The sequence below is a fragment of the Boleophthalmus pectinirostris genome, unplaced genomic scaffold (genome assembly GCF_026225935.1).
Source record: "Boleophthalmus pectinirostris isolate CB_2022bp ecotype Guang Dong unplaced genomic scaffold, ASM2622593v1 HiC_scaffold_6, whole genome shotgun sequence".
NCBI classification, from domain to species: domain Eukaryota; kingdom Metazoa; phylum Chordata; class Actinopteri; order Gobiiformes; family Gobiidae; genus Boleophthalmus; species Boleophthalmus pectinirostris.
In genome coordinates this window covers 9,554,709-9,577,012 of record NW_026571447.1, presented here as the reverse complement: position 1 = coordinate 9,577,012, position 22,304 = coordinate 9,554,709, and the positions used below count along the sequence as shown (strand labels likewise).

General features: G+C 39.5%; 1 protein-coding gene across 2 annotated transcripts in view; it reads right to left on the bottom strand.

Moving 5' to 3' along the window:
* The window catches only part of mef2d (myocyte enhancer factor 2d), a 270,090-nt gene that overhangs the window by 37,529 nt on the left and 210,257 nt on the right, over positions 1-22,304 (bottom strand). The window contains exons 8-9 of one of the 2 annotated variants that reach the window (XM_055163740.1): positions 6,302-6,480; positions 789-818 (exon numbers count right to left, since the gene is read on the bottom strand). In XM_055163740.1, coding sequence (XP_055019715.1) covers positions 789-818; positions 6,302-6,480 — 209 coding nt within the window. The remainder of the gene's footprint in view (positions 1-788; positions 819-6,301; positions 6,481-22,304) is intronic. The other variant, XM_055163741.1, reaches the window with a different exon arrangement.

Below are 22,304 nucleotides of genomic sequence, written 5' to 3'. Positions count from 1 at the left end.
CCGCTTCATGACATCACAAGGTGGAACAGAGCAGTTTAAGCTTTGAAAATAGAGACAGAATAACAATAAAGACCTACTCAAGCATGTGTGAATGAAACAAAACACAACTCCAGGTCTGTTTTTGAGGAGGTAACAGCATTATGACATGGCTTAAAGCTCACAAGAATCCATTTTGTGTCATATAAAACCTTTAAAATGTAAATGTAGATACCACTGGCTAATTACTTGGTTGAGTCATTACTTTACAAATGTCAAATTAAATTGTTACTATGTCATTGATGCTAAAGAGGCATAATTTCCAACTACTTTAAACTACAAAAATGCAAACAGTTGCCAAGATTATTTGATTTTTCTGGCAACAAAAAACAGACAAATTTATGTATTGTTTTGTCAAAGTTTTAGCTTAGTTCATTTGATATTTGTAGTTTAAAAGCCACTGTTGACCGTATTCTCCACCAAAAACACTATATATACGCTACCTGTCTACTCTTCTTCCATTTATTCTTGCTTTCCCATAATGACCTCATAACACCAGACCCAGACCAGCTGCATTGTCATCCCTGGCCTTATCTAACCTTTTCCATACAGCATATTTTTGGGGACCAGAGACAACCATGCATTTCTGTGCTTTGTGTGCGCTGTGACGGGGTGAACGTGGGCCGGGGCAGTCAGGCTGGAGGAGAGCTGACAGTGGAGCTTCATGCTTGGGTACAGGATCCCACTGCACACTGCTCATTACGGGGCTACAGAAAAAAAAACACAGGTAGGGAGGCTAAAGGTCTATTCACCTCACTCACCAACTCCAGCTCTTCGTCTGTCTGTGGGGGGACAGGGTGAGAAGATATCACCGTTATGATTCGGCAGAAACTCAAAGTAAGGTTCAATTTAGAAAGAAATGTAAGGTTAGGTGAAAAGGAGTGATCCGAGGCACCCTGATAAGCTTGGTTATTTTTTGTTTCGTAAAGATGCACTGCACAGGTCATTAACCGGACACAACACGACTGATCGAAGACAGATAGAAGCACTGGTTTAACGGACTTTTGACTTGTGATTATGAATTTAACACTATTACATAAACTACTCCTTTGCTGTGTTTAGTTACCAACTAATAGGAATGGGACAATTCTCAAAAAAAGATAGTTTAATTGTGGTGTTCCGATTCGATTCTGTGTTGAGTTTGATGTCCATGTCACTTTGGCACGGGAAAAAAATGGCCAAGTCTTTCTTAGATACAGAAAGTAAAGAGCTCTATAGAGCCTCACTGCTGCTACAATCTAACAGAGGTGACTTTTATTTTTCATTCACTTTTTTATTTTACACTGATAGACTCAGAAATGATGAAAATATTAACTTTTAAATACTCCAAAATTGCTTTTTTGGCTTTAAGCATGTTAATTAAAAGCACTTGTGAGTCATTTATTTTGGATATCTACAGTAAAAACACTAAATATTATGATTTTTAATTCAACGTTAACAGTGTGTTTGTGTTTTAAAGGGACAGTCCAGAATTGGACACAGAACCTCATTTCTTAGTGAGCCACATTGTTGGAGACGTGTGGAGACACTTTTATCCATCTAGTTCTTGTATTTGCAGAGGTCACTGGTGCTAGGCTAGTGCATGTCAATGGCCATAGTTATCCTGCCACTAAAAACAGTCTTACCCACTCCACAAAACACCCAAAGCAAATCTGTTATTACGCCAGACTGTGGGTGTAAATGTCTTTGATGGAAGAAGAATGTTTGAACTAAAACTAACCTTGCATCGCATGAATCGTCGCATGTTGAGGGACTATTTTCTCAGATCTCAGTCCGCTGCTGCTGAGCTTTCTATCAGGAAGTACAACTCACTGCTGCTGCTCAAATATAAATCCTTCAAATGCAAGATTGGTTTTACTTCTAAAATTATTCTATCATTCATGCTGGCATTATAGTTGTTTTGCTTTGGGTGTTTTGTGGAGTGGATGACACTGTTTTTAGTGGCAGGCTAACTATGGCCATTGACATGCACTAGCCTAGCACCAGCGACCTCTGCAAATACAAGGACTGGATGGAATATTTAAAAAAATATCTCCACACATCTCCAACACTCTGGCTCACTATGAAATGAGGCCCCATGTCCAAAATTCCAAACCGTCCCTTTAAGATAAGAAATAAAGTTAATTTGAAGAAGTTATCAAAATAATCAAAAATAGAAAGTCGAATTGAACCTTACATGAATCGTCCCATCCCTAACAACTACCTTTAGCTCGGGCAATTAAAAGTTTGATGATTTCCACATTTCAGAAAAAGCAAATCCAATCCAGTCTGTTTACTAAGTTCCAACTTAGCCAAAACTTGTATTATTATTATTATTTGTCCATAAATATTTGTTTCATCAGATCATTTTTGATTTGATCATTATTTATTGGAAAAATCTCACAACTTTTTTTTTTCTCCCAAGCACTAGAGCTAAATGTAGAGTTTGACGAGTTAGCGGCTATGGTGGACATTCACATGCAGTTAGAGATATTATAAGAGCAGAGAATAGTGAAGCATTGTTGGGTTTCAGATGTCTTCACAACATTGTACAGGCCGATAACAAATAATAAAGATGGGGGCAGCTAAAATAAATATTGTTAAAAAACAGATTCGATACAGACACATGTTTATGATCATCGAGATATTATTAGGATATAGTAAAGTAATGAGTTTCTTTTTGAGCATATTCTTCTAATTTAACTCAAGACTTCAAAGGTGCACAATGGAACTTTTTTGGTAGGGGGTCCATCACCTGTTTGTCTCCATGGAGATGTTATTACGTTGTTTTCCACAGTACGGTACAGTATTTAATGATCTGTGTTGCATTATGTATACAATTAAGGTGCGTCTTCCCCTAAAATGAATAACTCTCCACAGATCTGACCTGTATTTTGGCTTAGTGATGTCACCTGCCTAATGCCATAGTGTGGGACATTCCAGGCAAGTAAAAATAACATCTTCATGGAGACAAACAGAATTACACAGTGCCCCGTTGATTTGCAGTAGTTTTGTTTTGTAAAAATACTATTTAAAGGTCTTATATTTCACAAAATTGATGTTGTTACGGCATTAAAAACATATCCGGAGTTACATTTGGTTTCATTCACATGTTTGAGTAACCATGCATTATTGGACTTTCTGCATACCCAAGGCTTAAAATGCTCTGTTCCACCTTGTGATGTCATCAAATAATTTTCAAGTTAACAGCTCCTTTTACCTTTTGTTCAGTGAGGATTTGCAATTCCAGGGCTGAAATTATCCAAATGTTTCTAGCGAAGGTGTTTGAAGTTTAAAAACACAATGGTGCACTTCCTGTATTCCCACATGACATCACAAGGTGGAAAAGAGTGTTTTCTCTTTTGAGAGAAAAACTCATCTTAAATATTCAAGGTCTGTGAGTTAAACGTGTGTGAATGAAACAAAACACAACTCCAGTTTGTTTTTAAGGAGGAAACAACATTATAACACTGATTACAAAATTGTGTAATACATTTATGTAAATATATAATAAAAATGCATAAATTAATACTTTAGGTAGGTAGATATTACTTAAGGCCACCACATACTACAGGATTTATTGGTCCACCACAGACACGAGGAAAATCTTATGAGACTTAAAATCTCCGATCGCAAAGACTGCAGCAGGATACAGCTGCGGACCACAGGCTATAAAGTTGTCTCAAAACTGTGTTATTCTTATTATTTGTGAAATGTGGTGCAATACTTCAGATACATGATTTGTAAAGCATAAAAGATAGGTGATAAAGTTCACAGGAAGTAGAATCACTATCACTAATCTGCAGCTTCACCTCAATCCTTGTGCTGTGTGGATGTAAACAGACACGCGTGAGGAACTACTCTTGCCTTTTGACTTTTAAAGAACACCTCAAACTGGATTAATAGTGCGGTTTTGTGGACTGGATGTCATTATTTGCGGAGGACAATTTCGATCGATAATGTGGATGCGAAGCTGCACTTTAAATTTACCACTTTATGAGAGGTGAGTAATAAAGTCTTTTCATTATTTTCGCTATATCCCGAGTTTGTATATTGCACCTCTATGTCCGTCTCTCCTCTGCTTCTGACGCTCTGTTTTATTGGCTCTTACTGTAGCGTTGCTGATTTTTGGTGGTTACGATCTGACGGAGCAGTTCAGAGTCACACTGACACCGCTCACACGAGGAGCGCAGCGGCTTCAAAATCGCACACGAAGACAAAAAGTCGGGCAAATTCTCCTGTAGTGTGTGGCGGACTTTATTGATTCTTTAAAAAGGTCAAGTTGCACATATGTATTTATTTGAACCATTTTAAAAAGTGAACATTTTCAGCCAGTTTAAATGTTAGAAGTTTATACAATTTCATTATGCAACAAAGTACTTTTCAAAACTAATTGTAACTCTTTATTGCAATCATAATAAAACCAATTCTGCTTTATATTTTCTCATTTGAATACCACTGGGAAAGCAAGCCACAGCGCTGACCCCATGTGACAGCGTATTATCCAGCAGGGCATTTTTAAACAATAGACCACATCGTTTTATCTGCGCTTTTATTGAAACTGCTAATGGGTTTCTTTTTATGACCTACTATTATTTCAAATGATGTCTTTGAGTTAAGCTAATTATTATAATGGAATCAGAATATTGTTTTTGTTTTATTGGTGCATGTGTTGTCCTAGGCTCTTTCCGTCAAAATAGTCAAATCAGTTACTTTTACTTGAGTAACTTGAGTAACTTAAAGGAGCATTGTGTGACTTTTCTGGTGGAAGATCCGTCAAATGTTTTTTTTTTTTCCGTGGAGATGTTATTGCTTTGTCTGGAATGTTTCACAGTATGGCGTCAAACCAGACCAAGGTACAGGTCAGATCTGTGGAGAGGTGACCCCGCTCACAGTCAGAAAGCCTGTTTTTTTTTGAAAGTATTATTGAGATAAAACCACCTGAAATTGAATAAATGTAAGGTAGAGCTGTTTAATGTCACACTGTGGAATATTCTAGGCAAAACAATGACCATATCCATAGAAACAACCAGGTAACGGACGCAGAACAAAAAGTTACATAGTGCACCTTTAAAGGCCATGTTTTTTTTCATGTGTCTGAGCAAAATTTGTCTTGTCCCAGTACAGATATATTGTATAAGCAGCTGTTGAGATCAAAATAAGTCTGCTATAGTGTTTTATTGTTCGAGAATCAGAAAGTGCATGATTAGCATGCTAGTTGGTGTTGGCTTCACCATGGTGGCAAAAGCTCTAGTCTCTGAAAGTTGTGAAAAGTGCTCATAAACTAATTTCTGAGAATAATTTGGATGCTCGCTGCGAAATGAATCTCGTTCAGTTTTTCTGTTTCAGAACAATCAGTCACAATAAAAGGCTTTATAATTAAAATTCAGACAGTGCACAGCTGACATGACCAGTCAAAAGTTTGGACACGCGCTCTCATTCATGTCTTTTGTCGTTCAAGAAATACCAACCGCAGTGATTAAAGCAAAGGATGGCTATTTTCAGAATTATGTAACAGTTTTGAGTAGGAATGTAACAATAACCGAAATATCGTGATATCGTATCATCAAAGTTCTCACAATAATATCATGGACCATCACAGTATATACTGAATTACAAGTTTCTTTGCTTAAATTAAGAGTGATGGTGCAACAAAAGCTAAAAAAAATCATTTGCTCCATTTCAGTGCAGACTACAAGAAGAAATAACAGTTCTAAGCACTTTTAAGTCTTAGTTCTTTGGATTAAGTCTTGTTAAGGCATTTTAAGAGGAAAAAGTACCATATTCACAGTTTTGTTAGTCACCACAAAATATTGCAATAAATATCATACCATGAGATTCATATCGTATCCTGAGATTTGTAGATCGTTACACTAGTTTTGAGTTATTTTGAGTTTATTTTTGCTTACTACATCCCTTTTATGTTCATTCATAGTTAGGTAAATAATTATAGATATAAAATGAAAAAAAAATGAAAAAGAGTGTCGAAAACTTTTGACTGGTAGTGTATTTTGACCTCAACAGCTGCTATACAATATATCTGTACTGGGGCAAGACAAATTTTGCTCAAATACATGAAAAAAATATGTTCATAATTCATTTTTAGTGGTTTTAATTTCTTTTACAGATTTAAAAAAAAAAAAAAAAACATATCCTTTCTCATATTCTGACATTATAATAATATAAGTGGCCAGTTTTAGCTCCTCTCTTGTGAATACAGTCTGTAATACAAGTACGTGCATTCAGGTAAGTGTGTGTATATTTAGAGAGTATCTGAATGTCTCACCAGTGGGATGAGACTCTTGCCCCCCTGGGAGGTGATGACTCTCAGGTCCGGCTTGCGGCTGTTGACCATCTGAGGGCTGGGGGGAGGGGGGGACTTGGCTGGGACCACCTTGCCCATGCTGTTGCCATTGGAGATGGAGAGCAGGCCAGGGGAGGTCCGCGCACTGATGTAGCCATTTGCTGGGGGGGAAAAAAGAGAAAGAAGAGTCAAGGTTAAGGCTGTCACAAACTACAGGATTTTTCAGTTTTAAGCGATTTTTAAACGTGCGACAAAAAGCACACCACAGACACAAGGAGAGTCTTATGAGATTTAAAATTTTCGATCGCAAAGACTGTAGCGGGATATGTCTGCACTTGTGAATGTACCTTACGTCAGCTGTTTCCTGTCTACAGTAAAACCACTCCCTTTGAGACTCTTAAGTGTTCAAAAGATCAGAGCACTGCACTTCTAGTTTAGATACAAGACAAAACTGTGTTATTATTATTTGTGAAATGTGGTGCAATACTTCAGATACATGATTATAAATGCACAGAAGGCTGCTGATAAAATACACAGGAAATGGAGTCACTGTGTGGATGTAAACAGACACACGTGAGGAACTACTCTGGCCTTTTTACTTTCAAAGAACACTTCAAACTGGATTCACAGCAATGTTTTGTGGACAGGATGACATTATTTGCAGAGGACAAATTGTAATGGATAATGTGGATGAGATGCTACAGTTTGACTTGACAACTTTAGGAGAGGTGAGTATTAAAGCCGCCTCATTATTTTAGCTATTTCCTGAGTTGATTTTGTACGTTGCATCTGTGTGTCACTTTGTCTTCCCCTGATGCTTTATCAGCCGTTGCCGTGGTTTTGTGTGCTGGTTACGTTTGACAGAGCAGCTCAGAGTCACATTGACACCACACATGAGCAGTGCAGCGGCTTCAAAATCGCACACGAAGACACAAAGCCGGGTCATGCCTCCCTGAACTCGGAGAGCAGCAAATCGCAGCCAAAATCAGGCAAATTCTCCTGAAGTGTGTGGTGTCCTTTAGACGGGCATGCAGTTTTGGTTTCTTACAATTCTCAGATCAATTTAAAGGTGCACTGTGAAACTTCCTGGTGGAGGGTCTGCCACCTGCTTATCTTCATGGAGATATTGTCTAAAATATCCCACAGAATGGCATTAAATTTATCTATTTCCATGGTGATAAGCCTGCAATGCCTCCAGGCCAAGTTACAAGTTATCTGTGGAGAGGCGAGCCCATTCACTTTAGGAATGCATATTTTTTGTAGTATTTTGGAGTAGTAAATTGAATAAATTAAATGCACCATAGGTAAGTTGAAACCTTTCTGGCAAACAATAATATTTGGTGGAGCAGTCCCAGAAAAGTTTCACAGTGCACCTTTAATGTCAGTAAGACGAGTTAAGCTACTAATGAATATGTTCGGTGCACTTTGAAGAATTAGAATCATGTTTGGATTTCAAGAAGCGGGGCTCAGTTCTGAAAATCCAGGGTATTTAACAGATGAGTGTGGGCTGTGGCTATGACAACGGATATTATTAAAAGTAGCAGCGTAAAAATAAAGCACATTAATAAAGAAGTCTGGTTCTTAGCTGTGAGTACTTCAGGTCATTGCAGTATTTTCAAACTAAAAAAAGTATTTACGAACTAGGTCCATCACGGTAACAATTTTTGAAGTTGGATATGTTGCTTAAAGGTACATTGTGAAACTTTCTGGTGGAGGGTATGTCAAATATTTTTGTACATGGAGATGTTATTGTTTTGTCTGGAATGTTTCACAGTATGGTATTAAACCTTTCTGTCATCATGGAGACCAAACCAGACTGAGTTATAGGTCAGATCTGTGGTGAGGTGACCCCACTCACAGCCAGAATGTCTGTTTTTCTGGGTATTTTTGAGCTATAAAACCACCTGCAATTGAATAAATGTAAAGTGGAGCTCTTTAATGTCATGCTGTGGAACATTTCAAGCAGAGCAATGACATATCCATAGAAACAAGCAGGTTACATAGTGCACCTTTATGTAAATATACCGTATTTTTCGGATTATAAGACGCACTTAAAATCCTTTAATTTTCTCAAAAATCGACAATGCGTCTTATGTATTCATTCTGGTTGCGCTTACTGACCTCGAACCGATTTTATGTGGTACACGGTGCTCAAAAATCTGTCAAAATGTTTTAGTACGACTTTGGTAAACTACGAAGCCGCACCGATTGATGGATTGTCGGAGCATTACGGCTACTGCAGTCAAGAGCCTCGCGGAGTAATACACATTCACCAAGACAGGGAAACAACGCCTGGCGAATTACGACACTATCTGCCAATGGATCGTGGATGCCTGGGCTAAGGGATCAGTCTCAAGTGTCGTCCGAGCTTTCACAAAGGCCGGAATCATCACTGAACAGCTAAGTAACAGCAACAAGACTGACTCGGATAATGATGAGAGGGATCCGGGAATGCTTGATGCCAAAATCACCCAACTGTTAAACTCAGACACTGAAGATGAAGAATTTGATGGATTTGTGAAAGAGGAATGAACTGAAAAAGTGTATTGTTTTGTATTTTATGCGTTACAACTGAACAACGTTGAGAGTTATTGTGAATGAGTTGAATAAAGTTTGACTTATCTGACTATTTGTTTTGATAATGCACCTTATAATCCGGTGCGCCCTATAGTCCAAAAAATATGGTAGACGAAAATATTGAAAACAAAACCTTGAACAGCTCAGATTTTGTTATATTAGATGTAAAAATAACCACAAATTTCCCAGTAACGCAAAGAAAATGTACACACGATAAATATTGACCTCAAAAATACATTGCTTAAGTTGATGTAGCAATTCTCGTGACTACAATACCACTATTTGAAAGTTCCCCATTCAAAAACATCTCCATAACTTCCATACATTTTCTCTACACTTCCCTTTCTCGTTCTCAGATTTGTTTCTTGTATATCCGCGTTAGTTCCTGTGCTCCACTCATTATCTCGATGCCAGTTGCGCTGTCACACCGCCGCGTACCTCGTAGCGTTAGCATCTCAAAGGGAGTCTTCATAGGTAGATCAAAACCTTGTCACCCTCTCCAGCTCCCGTCTGCACCCTGCCTGCACCCTGCCTGCACCCAGCCGGCACCCGCTCCCCTTTGTTCCACGGGCCTCTGTACTTAAGACACAAATATACTCTCACAATACAAGTTTGTAACGCCTACACACAACTCCACACCTTTACTCATGTTAAATTGCGTATGACAGGTTTTCATGTTCTTGTAATTATGACTTAGTTTGGTGGGATGGTGCTTGTGTTAAGTACTTATAGTGCAGTTATAGGATGTGTACTATCTGTAACCTACTTGTTTCTATGGATATGTCATCTCTCTGCCTGAAATGATTTTGTAATGACAGTATGACATTAAACAGCTCTACTTTACCTTTATTCAATTACAGGTGGTTTTATAACTCAAAAATGCCTCGAAAAAACAGGTATTCTGACTGTGAGCGAGGTCACCTCTCCACAGATCTGACCTGTAACTTGGTCTGATTTGGTCTCCATGAAGATCGAAAGGTTTCAATGCCATACTGTGAAACATTCCAGACAAGGCAATAATAATAATCTCCATGGAGAAAAGCATTTGATGGACAGTCCACCAGAAAAGTTATAAGTTAAAAGTTATCAGAGTCAGTTTGTGGAAAAAAGGCAAAGCAATAACATCTCCATGGTGAAAAGTATTTAACAAACCAGCAAACTCCACCAGAAAAGTTACACAATGCACCTTTAAGTGAGCCATCGTAACACAGAACACATTGTACAAATACACAAGCATTTTACACAACCAGTTTCTCAACCCCTTCTCTACAGCAGTTTCTCACAAGGCCACATTTTTAAAACCGTATTTTTCAAAGCTGCACTTGAAGGCATCCCAGGTATTACAGTGTACTACGTAAGAGGGTCAGACCACAACAAATATTACATAACAGGAGACAGGAGAGGAAATGGGCCTGTCTGCTCTGTTAACCCTGCTCTAAAGCTTTCACTGCCACACCAAGGATATGAATGGATTACAACATAAACCAAGCTTCTATACATTTAACATTCCTACATTTTATCTACACATGGGCCCGGTCAAGCAGAAGTAAACAGCAAGGCCAAAAATTCAAGTTAATGCATCTGATATAAAAATGTATTCAACAGATACATATGTACTCTAGTTTATGAAACTGTTTACCTTTTTTCTGTACCATTTTTGGTTCTAAAGTTCCATACGTTTTAAACAGACCATGTATGAAACATGGAACAAAAATTATTTCCCAAATTTCAAAGACCTGCAAATCATGTCAATAAATGGATGTATTTCATCATATCTTGTGTTATTCCATCTTTGAACTGTTGATGAAGGTACATGATTTAAAAAAAAAAAAAAGATTTAAAATGATAAAAATTTGCTTGGAAGGACTGACATATTTTATAGAAATAGTCATTTTGAAGTAATATTAAAGTATTCGGAAGAAAAAAGCTGACAAATTATGCAAAATCATGCACCTTCCACTTGCTTGCACAATTTTCCCTCCGTTACCATGACCTTTCTTAATAAAAAATCTCATGACTCAAAAAGTAAAAGGTTTTTCAACCTAATCTTGTACCATATGGTAGAAAACTATATGAAGCAAATATTCAAACCAGTTTGTTAAGGATATGTAAGTGAGAACCAAGAGTTATCACTGTTTGGATTTATTGCCCAAAAAGTGCTGCATATTTTATTCCCTCCGTTACCGACATGAGTTTTTAAATTTTTTGTCAACAACTTGAAAGAATATGACAGGTTTAACTTGACCCTGTTGGAGTGTAACTCTTTCCTACATTCTGATACTTTACTTATTTCAATAGTCCCTCTAGTTTCTGAATAAGAACTATTTGAATGTAAAAAATCTGCCCCTGTTTCCCTCCGTTACCACTTGACCGGACCCACATACACTTTACTGTTTGGCTAATAAGAATATCCAGAAATTATAAGCATTGTATCTGATTTTTACTACCTCAAAAACATGAAAAAACTGTTTGCAGTGGTCCAAAGTATCCTAATTATTCACTATGATGAGTAGACATGTTCAAAAATATTGAAATATCGAGATAGAGTATAGTTTAATGTTATGATACAGTATCAATATCATGTGCTATTGTAACAATATATCACCAAAAGCAGTTTTTGGTATATTTTACTAAATTATTTTGTTACAGTGCTTCAGTTTTGTTGCTTATTTAGATGAAAGAAACTCGTTTATGCAACACATTTGACATTTTCTCTGTTTTGATGGTTGAAATTTTTCATATTCACTTTGCCCAAGAAGTGGTTTAACAAACACTTTTAATATCACAAGGACATGATTTAGCCTTTATTTTTTATTAAACAGTATCAGTTTATTTGATTTGAAATATATCGTATTGAATCGTATCAAATTGTAAGCTCACTGTATCGAGATATGTATCGTATCGTGGCTTTTGTATCGAGGTATGTATCGTATCCTGGCTTTTGTATCAAGGTATGTATCGTTTCATGGCTTTTGTATCAAGGTATGTATCACATCGTGGCTTTTGTATCAAGGTATGTATCACATCGTGGCTTTTGTATCAAGGTATGTATCGTACCGTGGCTTTTGTATCGAGGTATGTATCGTACTGTGGCTTTTGTATCAAGGTATGTATCATATCGGCAACTTGTGAATGATACCCAGCCCTAATGATGAGTTTATAGGCACTTTTCACTCAACTTTCAGAGAACAGAGTGAAGTTTTGCTGTCACAGAAATGCAAAGGACACTAGCATGCCAACAGCACACTTCCTGGTTCTCGGACAATAAAATGCTTTCTAAATAGGTGTAGACAGTATACAGCACCTTATGCAATATATCGGCACTAAATTTACTTAAATACATAGAAAAAAAACCTTAAAGGTGGGGCATGCAGGACGCTCTATTACGGGTTTACAAAGGATCTGGCAACCCAAAGTGTGGTTTTGATTGGATAAACACCTTGAGGATGTATTAATGCTTTGCTATTAAGAAAAAAATTACACCATTATCAAAAACAATATGTGAATTTTACTTCAGGTAAAGGTTCACAACTTTTCTGGTGAAGTCTACCTGCTTGTCTCCACAGAAATGTAGCAATTTACAGCACGCCGCATTACAGTTCAGATCTATGGAGAGTCGCCCCTATTCACAGAAGGGATTTTTGTATTTTTGAGCAATAGAAACACTCGTAATGAATAAATGTGAGATCGATATGTTTAAAATCACACCATGAAACCTTTAAAATAAAAATCTATTATACCTTTAAAATCAAAACGAATTAAAAACACAAAAAAAGAAAAACACTGAAGCCTTAGAATTGACTTGCTGAATTCATATTAGCCTATATCAGCTCCTAAGGTTTTCCGAGCGATGAAAAATGCACACCGTTGCCATGGCGTTCAACAATCCAAAACTAAATTCTGATTGATCTAATATCCTCAAATTGTTACCTATGTAAGCTATAATCTCGAAACACTAAAGGTGGCAAGTAGCAGTCTTTAAACGCCAAATTACTTTCAGGAAACCGTTACCACAGTCGCCAGTCAGCAAGAAAAGTTCATATTGGTCCCTCGGGTGTCATGACAACAGTGCTCCAGCAGACAGCAGCCTATCCGTACGAGAGCTTATAGCATTGTACTGTGGGTGAGCGGGGACTTTCCCAGGCGAGACCGTTGTACTCCCCCAGGAACAGTGTCTGGAGAGCGGGGTGTGGGAGCAGATAGTGGCCCTTCACGACAACAGCCTCCAGACCACAACGGCATGTTAAGAAAAAAAAGAAAAAAACTGGTAGAGCTCTGAGAAAAATGTTATCGAAATGTTTTAAGGTTGCAGTGAGTTTTTAACTGTTGTAATATAGTTATCTCCTCAAAAACATAACTAGATTTGTGTTTTGTTTCATTCACATGTGCAAATTTCTCTAGTCTGTCCAAGATTTTAACACTTCTATCAGGTTATTTATCTTGTTTTCAGATTTATTATGTACTTACTAGTTCTGAGAGTGCTTAATTCTAGTCTAGAGGTAGTTTATTTTAAGATAAGTTGTCAAGTAAAACTGACAACTATAACTGGACAAGATCATTTCACTACTTTTAAGTCATTTTCTGATTTCTGATTCTGGAATAAGTGTGTTTTAGATTTAGATTTTGATTCGGGTTTGTTTCTTATTTTAAGTGCAAAAAGTTGTTGTTTTTCTTATTTTAAGTGTAGCAAGATGTATTTTCATGTTTTAAGTACAAAAAGCCTTGTTCCACTGGCAGATAATTTTGAAAATGAATGAAATTTACTCAAATCATGATAAAACTTTCTTAATTCAAGTCATATTAACTTAGCTATTTTGTTTTTTGCAGTGAGGTTTTATTAAGTTAATTTAACCCTAACCCTAATTTGTTAAAGGTCCTATATTACACAAAATGGATTCTTGTGAGTTTTTAGCTGTTGTTATGTAGTTATCTCCTCAAAAACATAACTAGAGTTGTGTTTTGTTTTATCCACACATGTTTGAGTAATTACTGCACTGCAAATTTCTCTAATCTGGCCAAAACTTGTATCAGGTTATTCATCTTGTTTTCAGATTTATTTTCTGTTTACTAGCTCTGAGACTCCTTAATTCTAGTCTAGAGGTAGTTTATTTTAAGATAAATTGTGAAGTAAAATTATGTTGCTGCATGGACAGATAATTTCACTGCTTTTAAGTCATTTTCTGATAGATTTAAGTGTTTATGTTCTTACATTTTGGCCAAGCTTTTTTGCAGTGTGATGTTATGAAGCGTAAGATTTCAAGTTGACAGCTACCTTTAACCTTTTGTTTTGTTTCATTCGCACACGTTCTCTTTTCAAACAGAAAAACACTTTGTGATGTCATGTATGCCATGTGCTCCATAGTGTTTTTAAAGTCTAAAGTGCTAAAAACAAGAACTCCCTGAATCAGTTGGTTAAATGGGAGAGATTGTCCATCCTCAGAGAAGCCTGGACTCCCTTTACTCAAGACAGTTACAGAGGATGACCCGGAGTATTCTAAAAGACCTGCAACATCTACTAAACTCAAAGTTTCAGCTGCTTCCCAAATTAATTTTAAAAGGAGCTTCGTTCCAGCTGCTGTCGTGCTTATGAATAAATTGTAATCTATTTATCTATCGATTTTAGTATGTTTGTCTTGGGAAAAAAATCTTGTGTGTGTTGTTTTTATATATTTAATATTTATGGTGAGACAAGTGTGATGGATGAATTTAATTAATTATTTATGGAACAAAGCCATTCTGCACTGAAGCACTATAACACTTTCATTTGTAATTGTGTTTTTATACAAGTTTATTGCACATAATGTGGACAAATGCAATGTGAAATGTGGGACCAGACTCAAATTTACCTACAGGTACGAATAAAGCAACATAACCTAACCTAATACACCTTCACTAGAATCATTTTGTCAATTTCAGCCCAAACATTCCCAATCTCTCCTGAACAAAAGGTAAAAAGTAGCTGTTAACTTGCAAACTACAGCTTCATGACATCACAAACTGGAACAGAACATTTTGAGCTTTGGAGATGGAGACAGATTAATAAAAAAGAGTTAGTCATACATGTGGAAATGAAACAAAACACAACTCTTGAGCATGTTTTTGATGAGGTAACAGTATTCTAAAAGTGAAAACAACACACAGAACACTCAGACGGCCGATGTCCAAAACATTACGTCTCGGCAAAAAGCCTTCGTCAGATCATTTCTCTTGCTTTGGACCACAGTTTACAAAATGGTTGCCAGCCCAGGTGCTCATATCTTTGTTGTTGGCTGAACTCAAGTCATGGAATTTTAGTATGTCTTTCATGCAACTACAGCGTTCTGTTAAGTTCTCATGAGGCTATTATGATTATTTCTAAGCGTGTGCATCTTTTGTTTAAAAGAAATGACAATAAATGCACTGACAGTATTTTGAATGTTAAAAAACTATAATCCCAAACCATAAGGTGAGTGGAAAGGGTTAACATTTCATATTTAACCCTAAAAGTCTGATCAATTCTACACATGTACTGTGCTGTAAAGTCATGGAAAATTCACTTTAGGTCATGAAAAAGTGATGGAAAAATCAGATCATTTCTCTTGCTTTGGACCACAGTTTACAAAATGATTGCCAGCCCAGGTGCTCAAAGCCTTGTTGTTGGCTGAACTCAAAAATTATGTGGTCCATGCAGCCAATATTCTGCATTTCTGGTTGAAGAGACTTCTTGTCCTTTTTTGGGAGCTGTTTACAAGATCGTTGAATCAAATGAAACAGAACAGACACGCCAAAGTTCTTGTAGAGGTGCAAATGCAAAGAACAGCAATTTAAAAGAGTCAGTTTTGTGTAATGTAGGACCTTTAATGAGCCTAATGACACAATGTTATGTGCTTATATACTCGAGTACTACACCGGCCGTGGCTTGTCATTGAACTTCTTTGATCGTGAATCAAAAGCTCCTTCCCAGTGGAATGCTGCCATGTTCGTGTACGATAACTGTCCACCTGTGCCTCGCTGACGCTCGGGGGGGCACTTACACCAGGGGATTCTGGGAAATCCTTGGCTCTTCAGGGGCTGGCAGCGAGAGCCCAACATGTGTGTGGTGCCGAGTGACAAGAATCTGTGAACTCTGTGTGCGTGTGCTGGAGGCTCTGCTGCTCAGGTTCATCACTGCAGAGAATGGCAAATATTCAGTTTAACTTAAAGGTCCCGTATTACAAAAAAATGATTCTTGTGAGCTTTTAGCCAGTTTATAATGTTGTTTCTTCATCAAAAACATGCCTGGAGTTCTGTTTTGTTTCATTCGCACATGTTTAACACACAAATCCTGCATATTTAGGCTGAGCTCTTCTTTCAAACAGAAAACACTCTGCTCCACCTTGTGATGTCATGAGATAATAAGAAGTGCTCCAATGTGTTTCAGTGTTGTAGTTAAGACCACACTAATCGAGACCAAGACCTGTCCGAGACCACAGGGTCTTGAGACCAGGACAAGACCAAGACCTCTGAGAGTCAAGACCGAGACAAGACCAAGACTTTTAAAGGCCAAGACGAGACAAGATCAAGACCACGGCCCATCAAGACCAAATCAAGACCATCTTTGTCATTTCCGATATTTATTTGTATTTTACAGTTATTTTGGCACATATATAGCAATGCTTTTATAAATCTATCTCCATTTTATCTGATTAATGTTCATTTATGCTTAAAATAGGTCAAGCAAACTGTATTGCACTCTGTCCCCTTTTTTGGACCCTCACCCAGTTTGAGAACCCCGTCTTTAATCCCACTTCCACTGGCACGTTACAGAAAACAACTTCAAACTCACTTTAATCAAGTGAGCTTTTTCAAGTTCATAACATTTACAGTTACATTCTCTTACTGGTTTCGCAGTGATATTTAGCAGCCTCTGCACATTTACAGCTGTAATGAAATATGATCGCACTCGTCAAGTGTCAGACTTTGAGTCCAAGACAAGACCGAGACCAAGCAGCATCAAGACCAAGACGAGACCAAGTCCAAATACGTTTAAGTCCGAGAGGAGACCAAGACTGTAAAAAAGCGCTCTCGACTCCATACACCTTCACTCGAATCTTTTGCATGATTTCAGGCTATGTTTATATGACGACGGTCTGAACAGAAGACGCAAAAGTGGCGTCACTTCTTCACTTTTTATTCCATGTTAAGACAAGTGTTTTCGGGAGGAAATCTGCATGCATACGGTGACACAAAAATGTATGGAATTCGATTGGATATGCATGCCATCCAACATGTTTGTTTCTGTGTACTGTATGTATGTTACGTAAACGTGTACGCGACGTGAGCAGATCTGACCAGAGTTTTGCGTCTTGGGCAGTGTAGACGGAAACACTACGGCGGAACTTATTCAACTTTTCCACTTACGATAAAATATTTTGTCGTTTTTACCCGCAAGCGTTCTCGTGTAAACAGGTTCTGGAATTTATAACCTCTACTAAACAAAAGATCAAATGTAGCTGTTAACTTGAAAAATACGGTTTCGTGACATCACAAGGAGGACCAGAGCCTTTCGAGCTTTGGAGATGCAGACAGGACTAATAATAAAGATACTCAAACATGCACGAATGAAACAAAACACAACTCCGGGTATGTTTTTGAGGAGATAACAGCATTATAAGATGACTTCAAGCGCACAAGAGTGAATTTTGCGTAGTATAGAACCTTTAAAAACGCATTACCGCCAATAAGAAGAACACGGAGACTTCAGAACACCGGCGTTCTGTTTACAAACACCGAAGGGTCTATTGTAACGGCCTAAGTATAGCTCCAGACCAGTCCAGGGGCATTACTTCAGCGGTATATCCTGAAATACCTCACTGGTGCTCCCCTCGTACTCAAATCCAACACAAGTTAAACATAGAGAGGCTATTTTACGTCGCAGATAGGAATAGAACGTGAGCAGTCCCAAAGGAGACGCCCGTGTATTTTGGAAGTGGTCAGTAATATCGCGCTGCCGAAAATATAACCGAGATTTGTAGGCCAAGAAAACAGACAAATTTATCGACGTTATATCCCGAAATAAATTAATACGTAGCGGTAGTCGTGATTATTAGACAGATAGATGTTTTTTAAAGTCGACGAAAAAGTTTAAGGTTGTGATGTGCAGACATTTTTAACGTAATATTGTAATTTTAGTTGAAATACATAATCCTTCTCGTTGTTTCTTTGGTTATGATCTTCCTTACAGTATAAAACTTGTCTATCTCCACGGAGAATGTTCCAAAGTACGGTTTTAACATTCTGTTTCCACGGAATCACAGCGCCTTCAGGAAGTTACACATTGTACCTTTAACCCAAACCACAAGCGTTCGGATGTTGTCCAGTTTGGAACATAACCCAGTGTGTACGTGTGTCCCCCCGCTCTGGTCAGTGTGTGCAGTGAATGGAGAGCGTGTGAGAGTGTGTGTGAGTGTGTGTGAGTGTGTGTGAGTGTGTGTGAGTGTGTGTGAGTGTGTGTGAGAGAGTGTGTGATGTCTCTGATTACAGGGCCAGGGCGGGAATCTGAGGAATGCTGCGTGACGTCAATGGTGACATTCCGTATCCCAGAGTCCCAGGACAACAGCTGAGAGCGGGGACTGGAGAGGAGAGGAGGAGAGGAGAGAGGAGGAGAGAGGGAGGAGGAGAGGAGGAGAGGGTGGAGGAGAGGAGTGGCGTTTTTGTTTTCTCTGGGAGTGAGTGGTGCTCGGAGTAAAGGTAAAGCAACCCCTGAAGAAGATGAAGAGCCGTGCGTGCTGAAAGCTGAAGAGATGTAAGAGCTGTAAATCAGACTGTGGAACACTGCCAGAGAAAGACGAGAGAGAGAGGAGAGGAGAGGAGAGGAGGGAGAGGGGAGAGACGTAAGGCGATAGAGGGAGAGAGAAATACAGAGGATAGGGGAGGAGAGAGATACAGAGGCAGAGAGGAGAGTAGAGGAGAGAAGGATATAAAGAAAGGGAGGAGGAGAGGAGAAACAAAGGAGAGGATGAGAGAGCATGAGAGAGAGAGAGCAGAGAGAGTGTGAGAGGGATACATAGAGAGAGAGAGAGCATGAGAGGCAAGAGAGAGGGATACAGATAGAGAGGGATAGAGAGATAGAGAGGGATACACAGAGAGAGAGAGAGAGAGAGAGAGAGAGGATAGAGAGAGTTGGATACAGAGAGAGGGGAGAGAGAGAGTAGAGGTGAGAGAGAGGGATACAGAGAGAGAGAGAGAGAGAGAGAGAGAGAGAGAGAGAGAGAGAGAGGGATACAGAGAGAGGGGAGAGAGAGAATAGAGGTGAGAGAGAGGGATAGAGAGAGAGAGAGAGAGAGAGAGAGAGAGAGAGAGAGGGAGGATACACAGAGAGAGAGAGAGAGGATAGAGAGAGAGAGGGATACAGAGAGAGGGGAGAGAGAGAATAGAGGTGTGAGAGAGGGATAGAGAGAGCGAGAGCGAGAGAGAGAGAGAGAGAGAGAGAGGGGAGAGAGTACAGGTGAGAGAGAAAGCAGGATACAGAGAGAGACAGAGTGAGAGAGGGGAGGCGAGAGAGGGATGCAGAGGGAGAGGAGAGACAGAGGGATACAGAGAGAGAGAAAGAGAGAGAGAAAGAGAGACAGGTGAGAGAGAAGGATACAGAGAGAGAGAGGGATAGAGAGAGAGAGAAAGAGGAGAGAGCGATATAGAGAGGGAGGGGGTACAGAGAGAGAGTGAGGGTTACAGAGAGAGGAGAGGCAAGAGAGAGAAATGGAGAAAGAGAGAGAGGATACAGAGAGAGAGAGAGAGAGACAGAGGAGAGGCAAGGGGGATACAGAGAATCAGCAAAAGAGAGGAAAGAGTTGTGCATAATCAAAGAATAAATCATTAAGAGTAAATCTGAGGTTGGAGAGTCTGATTTTGTTCCAAATGACGTCTGACCAATGAGCTGCTTCCTTTCACGTGCATCACTGAAAGAAACAAATCTGATTGGACGAGTGAGGGAGTGGGGACCAGGCTGATATTCCTCTGTATAAAAACACAGATTTCACAGAATTCTGGATTCAGCAGGCAAGGGTCTTAAAATCTTAAATCTGAAAATAGACATTAGTGGTTCAAGCAAAAGTTTTTTAACTCTTTGTCTGCCAAGGACAACACTTTAGTCTTACAAATCCCCACCGTCCACTTCCAAGAACAAAATGTCCAGCTTTTAGTTTCAGAATGGTCGTATTTTGATGAAACTGCTGTTGATTATCTGTTGACAAAAGAAGAAATTAACTTTGAACAAATGATTTTCTTAAGTTGAAGCAGAGACTTGGACTTTTTTGTCATCACACACATTCATATTTTATTGTAGCACTAAATCCTTTTAGTCAGGCTGGAGTTCGCTTTTACAAAAACACTGGCAGTGAAGAGTTAAAAAGACAATCACAAGATAAATAGATCATTATTTCGTAATGGCTTTCCACTTAACAGCGGGCCGACAGTTTAATAAAAGAAAAACATATTTAATTACACCTATTGTCATTAGAAGAGGCTGCGGTGATATGATTCAGTCTGTGTCTTTAGCGCGTGAAAAAAAAAATTAAAAAAATCTCCCTCCTCCTTTTGGTTTTATGGGATTTAAGCACGGAGCTGTGGACAGTGTCAAAGTCACCTCTGAGGAGCCGAGCATGTGACGGGCCCCGGACGGGAGGGGCCGAGAGGGACGAGGGACGAGGGGAGGGGCCGAGAGGGATGAGGGGAGGGGCTGAAAGGGAAGAGGGGGAGGGGGAGCAGACGAGGGGGAACAGCTGAGAGGGACAGCACGGAGAGGGGAGTGGGGGAGGGGGGAGGGGGACAGAGACAAACGACAGATCTCGGGTCACAGGAAAAGACTGTAAAGTGGACTTGCCTCATGTCCGTGTTCGTGTGATCGTGATCGAAAAGTGATTTGTGTGAAAGTATTCAGAGTCGCGGAGGTCGGACAACAGCTCTATCAGACCTGTGTATGGACAGCCAGTGTGGGAAAATGAAAAGAAAAATCTCATGTTGTTCTTCGGCAACAGGTGTTTTGTGCCCTCTCTCTCCCTCCTCTCCAACCTCTCTCCCTCCTCCTCACACTTTGCCTCCTCTTTCCTCTCTCTCTTCTCCCCCACCGCTCTCTCCCTCCCCTCTCTCTTCTTCTTCCTCCTCTCTCTCTCCCTCCTCAGTCTCTCTCTTCTCCCTCTCTCTTCTTCTTCTTCTTCCTCCCTCTCTTCTTCTTCTTCTTCCTCTCTCTCTCTTCTTCTTCTTCCTCTCTCTCTCTTCTTCTTCTTCCTCTCTCTCTCCTCCCTCACTCTTCTCCCTCTCTCTTCTTCTTCCTCTCTCTCTCCCTCTTCTTCTTCCTTCTCCCTCTCTCTTCTTCTTCCTCCTCTCTCTCTCCCTCCTCAGTCTCTCTCTTCTCCCTCTCTCTTCTTCTTCTTCCTCCCTCTCTCTTCTTCTTCTCTCTCTCTCTCCCTCACTCTTCTCCCTCTCTCTTCTTCTTCCTCTCTCTCTCTCCCTCCTCAGTCTCTCTCTTCTCCCTCTCTCTTCTTCTTCTTCCTCCCTCTCTCTTCTTCTTCCTTCCTCTCTCTCTCCTCTCACTCTTCTCCTCTCTCTTCTTCTTCTTCTCTCTCTTCTCCCTCCTCTCTCTCTCTCTCTCCCTCTCTCTTCTTCTTCTTCCCTCTCTTCTTCTTCTTCTTCCTCTCTCTCTCCTCCCTCACTCTTCTCCCTCTCTCTTCTTCTTCCTCCTTCTCTCTCCCTCTCAGTCTCTCTTCTCCTCTCTCCCTCCTCCCTCACTCTTCTTCTTTCTCCTCTCTCTCTCTCCTCACCTCTCTCTCCCTCTCTTCTTCTTCCTTCTCCCTTCTCTCTCTTCTCCTTCTCCCTCTCTTCTTCTTCCTACTCCCTCTCTTCTTCTTCCTTCTCCCTCTCTTCTTCCTCCTCTCTCTTCTCCCTCATCCCTCTCTTCCTTCTCCCTCTCTCTTCTTCCTCCTCTCCATCTCTCTCCGTCTCTCCCTCCCTCCCCCTCCCTTTCTCTTCTCCCTACTCCCCCTCTCTCTTCTTCCCCACACCTCTCTCCCTTCTTCCTCTCTCTTCTTCTTCATCCTCCTCTCTCTCCTCCCTCTCTTCTCTTTCCTTCCTTCCTTCTCTCTTCCTCCCTTATCCCTCTCTCTTCTCCCCCACACCTCTCTCCCTATTCTCTCTCTTCTCTCTCTTCTTCTTCCTTCACTTTTCCCTCACCCTCTCTCCCTTCTCCCTCTCTCTTGTTCTTTCTTCTCTCTTTCTCTCTCTCCCTCCCTACAAAATACAGTATTAGCATCTCCAAAGCTCAAAATGCTCTGTTCCACCTTGTGATGTCATGAAGCTGTACTTTTTTTTAGTTTAACAGCTATCTTTTATCTTTTGTTCAGTAGAGATCGGCAATTCCAGGTCTGAAATCATCCAAATGAGTTTTTTTTTTTAA